The 9,677-nt window shown below is 39.1% G+C and overlaps 1 protein-coding gene across 1 annotated transcript; it reads right to left on the minus strand.

The window, feature by feature from the left end:
* Nucleotides 1-3,478: 3,478 nt before the first annotated feature.
* LOC104247257 (large ribosomal subunit protein eL34-like) lies at nt 3,479-4,017 on the minus strand. The gene has a single exon (XM_009803217.2). It carries the CDS (start codon nt 3,978-3,980, stop codon nt 3,618-3,620), a length of 363 nt encoding a protein of 120 aa, XP_009801519.1. The 5' UTR covers nt 3,981-4,017; the 3' UTR covers nt 3,479-3,617.
* Nucleotides 4,018-9,677: the final 5,660 nt, after the last annotated feature.

Here is a 9,677-nt window from a genome sequence, read left to right on the forward strand (position 1 = left end):
ATTCGACTCCAGGTATGTATTGCTAACTTTAACCTTTTTAAAGTCACCTTGTTTGGTGTACGAGTAATTGGTATGTGTTACTTATGTGGACTATTTGCGAATTCTTGTGATTAATATGCCTTGAATGTTGTTGGTTAAATCTCCCGATATAATGGCGTAAGTAAATGGCAACAAACCAAGTGTGTGTGTGAATGTGTTTATGTGGTAAGAGTTGTGTAACAAATGATGGAAAGAAATCGTAATTGATGCAATTGAAACAACTGTGGTAATATCATACGTGACTTGTCGCGGGCAATTATCGTTGTGACTTAAGTTGTATACGGGTTGTTGCATATGATGGAAATAGTATTAACGTTTATGAAAATTCTTTGTGAATTGTTGTTGTTGTCGTGTGAAATGTGATTGTCCGGTGGGATCGGGTTGCGCGCCGCAACACGAAGTTATAAGGTGTGGGTTGTGGTGATAAGGGTGGCCGAGGTAATAAGGGTGGAAAAGTGATCGAAATCACTATTGAAATAAAAATATGTGAAAGTTGTGAAATCATTGATGTGATGAAATAATGTTGAAAGGGGAAAAGGAGAGATTGTGGAGTTTGTTTGGCTTTGGTTGTTCCTTTCATGTGCATTTGATTGTTGATTCTATTACTGTTTGTTATCTGTGTATTTCTTGATTTTACTTGGGGTAAAGTTTGTTCATACATACCAGTACAATTCAAATGTACTGACGTCCCTTTTGTCGGGGGCGCTACATTCGTGTTATGATTGTAGGTGGTTCCATAACAGGTACTCCAGCCCACCGACAGTAGCACTCCTTCACCTCCCGTCAGCTGAATTGGTGAGCCCCTTTCCTCTCGGGGCCCTGTGTGGCTCATGCCGCTTATCCTCCCGAAAATTTTATTTTGGTATTTGCGTAAGGTATAGCTGGAGCCTTGTTACCGGCAAGTATTGTAACACTCTTTTGTATGTTTAGAGGCTCCGTAGACAGGAAATGTGGGTTATGTACTTATGTATTTTGGGCAATATAACTTGTAAACCACGCTACGTAACTATGTATGTTATGTAAATCTCATAAGAATGTGTTTAAATTTATAAATGGCTATTTCACTTGGTTAATGGGTAATGGAAACGCGGGGTATCTCGTGGAATAGGAAAGGCACCCAGGTCCGCATGGCTGGGGGCTACCCGGTCGAGCGCTGGTCGCGCCCCTCGGTTTTTGGGGCGTGACAGAGGGTCGTGTCTTTTATAGTATAAAATCAGGCAGAAATAAGGTAAGAAAATAGTTGAGGAACTGATTGTCAATCAATTACATAAGACTCCCTTTAATTAAGGGATTCATATTCAAAACGGGTAAAAACCATTTAAGGAAATAAATTGAATAAACACTTTGTGCAAAGCATGCAATTAGGGGCAAGTATATAAATGTTATTTAAGGACAAGGTTTTGAAATACACGATTTGTGCAAATAAGGTAAGCAAATCAATTAACAAGCAGTAAATCAAAAGGGTCTGAGATTTTGCATGAATGAACCAAGTCAGAAAAGATGAAGAAGGGTTTTAACTTAGGCTGAGTCACAGAGAAAATCAGCAAACAATGGAAAGAAATCAATCAAGCCCTATTCAGAAGGAAGTTTGAACTAATTGCAAATTTGAAAACCATTTTAGAAGGAAATTCATCAAATATAAGGAGCATAAGAACATGTTAAGTATGAAAAAGACGGTGGTGTCATTGTAAAATCAGTAAAAGATCCAGTGCACAAGAGTTTAGTAAGAGCTGGAATCATATGAAAAACAAATGTTTTGAAACTCATTTCAGAGATTCAAAATAGGTTCAGAGGTCTTAGAAAGAACTGAAACCTCTACCATGTTCCTCTCAGCAACTGAAACTCGTGAGAAACATGATAGAAAAGTCACATGCAGAGCATAGCGGAAGAATTCAAAGAAAATAGAGTAGAAGAAGCTAACACGAAACGTAATGGAAAAGACTGATAAGATCAGTAGCAGAAGCATGCTGAGAAGTTTTTAGAAGGAACTTAAACAGAACTTAGTAGAAGGAAAATAGTAAAACACTTAAGAACACAGTAGAAAAATATAGTAGGAGAAACATATCAGAACATGGTAGAAGAAAGTACCAGAACACAGCAGAAAAGCATACGAGAACATAGTATAGGAAAACGCAGTAGGAGATGCATACACGAACAGGATATAAAAAACACAGTAGAAGAAGCATACAAGAACAGAAAACACGGTAGAAGAAGCATACAAGAACGTGGTAGAAGAAAAAATATAAGAACATAGTAGAGGTAGATGCACACAAAAGAAAAAAGAAAGAAAGTCATAGAAACACTTAAACATTTTTCCAGAAAACCCTAGATCGGAAAAGAAATGGTTCTGCAAGTAATTTTGAAAGAAAAGCCAGAGAAATCATTTGAAAACTTAGGGAAAGCATAGATACACAACAGATCTAAAAGAATCGGAAAAAACCTCGAAGGGTTAGGGTTTCATAGGAACCCCAGTAGTGAGAAAGGCTTTGAAGAGTCACCGATCTAAGTCGGAGAGGTCAAAATCAGGCTCGAACAACCATGGTACACCGGAATAAGGCTGGAGATGACCGTGGAACCTCGAATTGACAGAGGTCTGGGTACAATCCTTCAAGGCCAGGCCTTGAATCTTCAGAAATCAGGCATGTGGGAGTCATAGGAGGTAGGTATAGGACTCTCATAGCCTTGGAAGCCATAGATTCCGGTGTCTTTCAGGACGGAGATGGTATGAGGCTGCTAGGGTTGAGAAGGTTCGAGAGTGTTTGAGAGAGTAGAGGGTTCAGAGGCGGCTGGTAGGTGAGAAATGAGAAGGTTAGGGTGGTCGTTTGGGTTAAAAAAGGTAAGAGTGAATAGGGGCCGTTGATCTCTGAGATCAACGGTCAGGATGAGAGGGGTCTGGGTCGGGTAGGATTTAATTAGGGTCAGGGGCGAGTTTAAATTAAAATTAGGTTGGGGAATTGAGATTGGGAATTGGGTGCAATTGGAGCTGATTTAAGGCTATAATCGAAATAGTTGGGGCTAATATTTAAATAGCCACTTTTTTCCTTATTTATTTTTAAAATAGTAAAGTAATTTTTGGAAACAAATTAAAAGTACTAAATCAATTAATAATATGTAAATATTAAATTAAAAATACTGAAATCAATTTTGTAATTATAAACGCAATTAAATCTAAAATAGGCTAATATTACAATTATATGCAATTTAGCTTTAAAATACTAAATAAATTTGTAAAAAATGTGCGAAAATTACCTTAGCTATATTTTGGTATAAACAAGAGAATCCAATAAATGATCTACCAAAATGCCAATTTTGGAACACTTATTGGTTTTTCTAGATAAAATAGGGCAATAAAATTGATTTAAAAATCTTTAAAAAAATTTGAGAAAAATAATAGAACCTTGAGATATGCTTTTTTTTTATTTTTTTTAGAATGGGGGAATGAAGTCGGATATAATCAACTAAAGCAAAATGCTCCTCAAAAGCTGCAGCAATCAGGTCAATTTGTAGTGACAACTTGTAAACACTTGAATGTCAAAATTTCACCAAAATTTAAAATAAAGTCCCTCTAAACTCTCAGCTTAGCTCTTGGCCGCCAGCTTTTCTTTGGCTTTTTGGATCTTCAAAACCTTCTTCACAATTTTCTGCTCTTCCACCAATAAAGCTCGAATAATCCTCTCCCTTACTGCACTTCCAGACAATACTCCACCATAGGCACGGTTCACAGTCCTCCTGTTCCTAGATAATCTGGATCTCTTATACTCAGTTGGTCTCAAGTGTGGAATCCCCTGAATCCTCTTTCCAGTTACAGGACACTTAGGACCACTAGCCCGCTTCTTGGTACTCTGGTAAATCAACTTCCCACCTAGGGTTTTGACGACACGGTGCTGGTTGGATTTGGTGGCATAGTTGTGGCGTTTCCAGTATGTGAGTCGCTGCACCATCTTCGGAACCTCTCTCTCTCTCTCTCTCTCTCTCTCTAGGTTTGGCGCTTCCCACCTTGAGATATGCTTATATATGTATATATGTGTTATTTTAAAAGGTATTTTACATATGAAAATATATAGGAAAAAATTGGGTATCAACAGGGGCGCTGCATTTCATGCGTGCAGGTTCAGATAGACAAACGGGTAGACATCCTCAGTAGGTGTTGTCCGAGCTTAGCTTTATCGGTAAGCTCCCATTCTTTCAGAGTTGCCAAGTCTAGTAGTGTGGTGTATATCTTGTCTATATATGTAGATAGGTCATGGGTAGGTCGGGGCCCTGTTCCCATCACAATATATCTATCAATAGAGGCTTGTAGACATATCCTGTCGGTTAGTGCAGTATGTTGGGCTTGTAGGCCCTGTACATATATTTTGTTGGCCTGTCGGTTGTAGTAATTATGACGACCTTGCCGGCCCAGCTTTATGTTGACATTAGTCAGTGTCAGTCTCCATTTAGTTTTATATTTTGCATCGCACATTATCTTGTAATATGGCCCATAGCCAAAGTATGACTTTACATGTTCAGAATCTCTTAGTCGCAAGTGGTACGCAAGGATAGATGAGGCACTAGGTGCCGATCTCGCCCCCTGGCTTGGGGCGTGACATTTACATTAAAGAAAATCTCGTAAACTTTCTCATATTATATGTATAATTGAAAGTAGTAATATCGATAACTATAAAAAATCATATTTTTCAAACCATTTTTTTTCTTTACAAAAATCTTCCAACTTTCGGAATCAAAATTCGACCCCGATATCAAAAAGTTCACTCCCGGTCAAACTTTCTAAAATTCCAACTTTTGCCATTTCAAGCCAAATTCTACTACGGACCTCCAAATCACAATCAGGATGCGCTTCTAAGTCCAAAATCACCCAACGGAGCTAACGAAACCATCAGAAATCTAAAACCTTCATACACTACCAATGATGTAAGAAACACGCAAAACTCATAACCATTCATCAGATCAACCAGACATGAAGCTCCCTCTCCTTCAACAAGAACTATAGTAAATTTCTTAGCCGACTTTCGATATTATCCTTCCAACCATGATGTAATCAAATTCGATAGTAACCATTCCAGGTCCAACAACCTCATCTTCCAACACGACCACTCTAGTGACATGGCACCTCAATACAATCTAAAGCCACAACCCGTGCAATCCGTGCATCAATAAGCAACAGCCCAAATGTACTCAAACATGGAAAAATGACTCAAACAAGAGAACCTTCCTGCAAGCTCAACGGGTACCACCACAACACAATGTTAAGAACCAATCACACGCCGCAGAACTAAAACACACGAATCTAACACAAGGGATCATACCTCAATATGACTCTGCTACAATGCGTGACCCCATCCAAGCACTAGTCCATGGCATATATCTCAAGCCACCTTGCTCAAAGTCAATAACCATGCGCGATTTGACAACAAGTTCCCAAAGTGCATTACCATAACTACGGAGAGAAAATAACACAATACAACATTATGGAGAGAACATAACCAATGCACAATCAATCATGCAATATCCAAATACCCATCTCGCTCAAATTCCGCTATAGGGCCCCAACAGAACCGCACTATATGTGCATATAACCAATGAATCACAACTCCTCGTAGCATAGAAGGGTAGCTCACAGATCATCTCAGAACACGAATAAGCTCAACAATGGCCGAATGGCACATCCCTCAACAATAGCAACATGGAGCTACCCAATCTGACTCGGTGCAGATACACATCCTAATTGGGCCTACAAATGGCCCCTCAAATCAGCTCTAGTCACCCACAAATAGCTAAATAACCCTCCAAAGGCCCACAATGACTGAATCATAACACATAGTATCATCTGACTTGCTTCGGCCCAACTTTACAGTCCTTAACCATGAAACAATCTACACATAAATCACCATATTTGATCCCAACTCCATCGCCCGAATACCTAACACGTCTCTCATACATGATCATCCCTCGAGGAATACTTCTACAATTCTTCCGTGCCATATAGAAAATTTTGAATATCAAAAATCGATCAACTAGGAGAGTGCCACAGTACCAGTGAAGTATCCCTAAGTCAAGACACATTGCCCCTTTGGAAATGTATACTCTCATCAAGCCATACTAGATAGTAATATCATTTACCTAGTCATCTGAAACCGCATATGCTTCTTAAGAATTCAAGACCTCCCTTCAAAACTGAACCACGGCCTTGCATATGCAATCTCAATCCCTCACCACACATTGCGTCTACCTTGCCATTCTATGAAAAGTACGAGAATATCATGATCATTCCGAGTCATAAGCAGAATACATACTCAATTAGCCAAGGACCTTCCATTTGATTTCATCCAGGAGAAAATCACTATACACCACTTCTCCTCACGCCCGTAGGAAATATACTCCTCGAACAGTGGCAGAAACCATTGAGAACTCTTCGAAGCCCATTTGCACGTAACCAAGCTATTAGAACTGAATATCTCTAACTCCACCAAGCCACACAGGTCGCCAAAACCCGAGAGCATTGCCACAAAACATCTGTATAGACTAGCCACACATAAGTACCTAAAGAACCGATTATATCCATTACTGTGTTGATCCAACCTATTACCAAGTTGTCCTAACTCTCTGATTTCTTCCCGAATGGCCTTCAAATTGATACTTCTCCTTTCTAGAACACTACTATCCTTAACCAAAACTTGGCCCACGAATTCTATCATAGGGCCACACCCCCTAAGGCTCATAAGCCTCTGAATTCCCTCTTCAGTACCCCAAAAGTATCACAACCGAGATACCTACTCCGAAGAGACCTTCTGCGAATCTAAATTTATTCCTCTTACCTTCTTGATACTGAAATATAGAAATGCCACAAGTCTCGACATCATCCAATGTAAATCTCAGTTTCTAGCCATATGCTAATCCTGATGATTCCCAATTGCTACATATAATTCCTGAACCCATTAGAACCATTCTAGAGAGTCATCCACTCTGCTCAAATCTCAATTAGACTGATCAAATGGACCGAACGACTTGTGCCCCATTAGCACACCAACACCCAAGGAAATAATCCCACCTTAATGAAACCAAATAAATTCATGCTCCATGCACATTACATCCTTCACCAATAACAACTCAAATCATCTTGTAATCCTCATATACCTATAAAGCCTAATATAACTCGTACCCAAAAATTCCTTCACTCAAGTCATCCTCGATCTCACCCTTTGCAGAACATAACTCATTCACAAGTACACCTCAAACCGAAATCAATACAACACATAACTATGTAATCAACTTATCAATAGCGGACTCACCTACTTGGCTCAAAGCCATAGATCAAAACACACCATAACTCACAATGCCCATACTTTATTACAGCCAGAATACCGTAGTGGCATTCAACTAAATCCTCCATGATCTCATGTAACACAAACCATCTAGCATCTCAAATCATCTGCAAATCTCGCATTCGCCCTTATAACAGTTAAGACAACTCTCATAAGCAAAACAAACTCAAAATTGCAGCACATATAATTCACTGGTAAAAGAGAACTCGCTACAAAACAACATAGGGACCACACAACCTCAAGACACCCCGCAGGAGATAATCCACCTGCTTAGCCTCAAACTGACATCTTTCCATATCTTTCTACGGTCACAATTACTACGCAATCACTTAATCTTCCTGATTTTGAACTCATATCACGACATGAAAATCTACTTCACTCCTCAACTAAACAACATGAAAAGATCCTTCAACACACCCATAACTCGAGACTACGCGTCATACCAAGACAGAAACCAAGCACCTGATAGCCCTTCCTACACCTCAAGAAAACCCCCTTTTGTCACATTCAAACCATATGAACACATATCGCAGTCACATTATACTCCTCACATTGCTATCCAGCCACAAATTCCACAAATAGGGACACTACCGGACATAAAAATTCAAAAGTGCATGCCCTCACAATCAACATCTCTATGCTCAAGCTACAGTCAAAACCCGACCTGAAATCACATACTGAAATCACATCTCGCACATCATCCAAGAAATCATAAGTCGTCGATGCACAACTGATATCGAGCGCTCATGTGCGCATACGAATGCATGGAAGGAATTCAAAGGATTACACTTCAAGTTGAATCAATGTCGCACGATAAGGAAAGAAAGATGGAAACTATATCCTAAATGCCATGTAGCCTCTCGAAGATAGGTATGGACGTCATCATACCGATCCGCAAGACTCTACTAGACACTTGCTCATGACTTGTAGAACCTATGAACCTAGAGCTTTGATACCGAAATCTACTAGTCAAGATAGAACCTAACCTAACCCGCTAGGTAAGCCAATTAACAATTATCCATTACCAATTAACTTAACAAAACAATTAAACAAAGGAATTATCTGAATCTTATACTTTTTCCAAAGACTAGTACTACAAATCATGAGCTTCTAAGAATAGAATTTACAAAGTCGATATGAATTAAATACATCTTATGTTTGAAAAGTACATAAACATAGTTTTAAAATCTAAGGCTACCATGAATAAGAGGCAGCTATAACAGGGATGCACGTACATCTTCCAATCCAGTTTCTATCGAACACAGTAACATCGGCCTCTGAAATATGCATGTAATGTGCAAGAAGTGTAGTATGAGTACAACCGACCTCATGTACTCAATAAGTAACAAACCTATCCTTAGGTTGAAAGTAGTGACGAGCTGGAACATGGTCGGGTCCAACACCAATAGCCAACAACTATTCATATCAATGTAGAGCGTATAAATAAGGAATCAACTCAAAAATAAAATGCTCAACTTTTTCACAATTTTCTGAAAATATTTCCACTTTTCAAGAATAATAGTGGAAACCCAAATCCTTTACCGAAGTCATCAAAAAGAATATGAGATAGTTTGAAAACTATAAAAAAAATCCAAAAATCCTTTTCACAATAGATAAGATGTTTCATTTTCTTTCCAGATAGACAGTGTGAAATACCTCTCTACGCCCATATATCAATGTGTGTAAAAAATCATGAATGACGTGATGTTGTACAGCATGAGGAAAATGCATCTCTATGCCTGTATGATATGTGTGCATTCCAATGCCATGTATGTCAGAGATGAATCATGTACTCACACTCTCAGAATATCCAATCTCACTGCCTCACACTTTCCAGTCATCATGCTCAACCACTCCGGTACTGTATATGTCTTATACGGCCGAGGGAAGATCCATCCCTAAACATATACAACACTGACCATCAGTCACTAAGAACCGAGGAACGTTAATCCGGCCCCATGGAGAAGATCCATCTCTAGGTATATAAATGCTTCGGGCAAGAACCATGTCCAGGGAAGATCCATCCCTCAATATAATCAACCGAGCTCACTAGAAGTGTGTACAAACTCCGGAGGGGCTTCTTCAACTAAAGCGCTATCATAAATCAATATAACCGCTGCAGCATGCAACCCAATCCCATAATTGTCACTCATAATCAGGCTCTCGGCCTCACTCAGTCATCAATCTCTCTAGTCTCACCCACGAGCTCACAATGTCATGAAAGCTAACCTAGAATAGTGATATGGTGTATCAATAAATAACAACTAAGACTGAGATATGATATGAATGCATGAATATGACTGAGTATGAAATATC

Source organism: Nicotiana sylvestris, chromosome 8, assembly GCF_000393655.2.
Source record: "Nicotiana sylvestris chromosome 8, ASM39365v2, whole genome shotgun sequence".
Lineage (NCBI taxonomy): Eukaryota > Viridiplantae > Streptophyta > Magnoliopsida > Solanales > Solanaceae > Nicotiana > Nicotiana sylvestris.

Coding starts and splice junctions, on each gene's coding strand:
- LOC104247257 (XM_009803217.2), bottom strand. CDS start 3,980: ATGGTGCAGCGACTCACATACTGGAAACGCCACAACTATGCCACCAAA.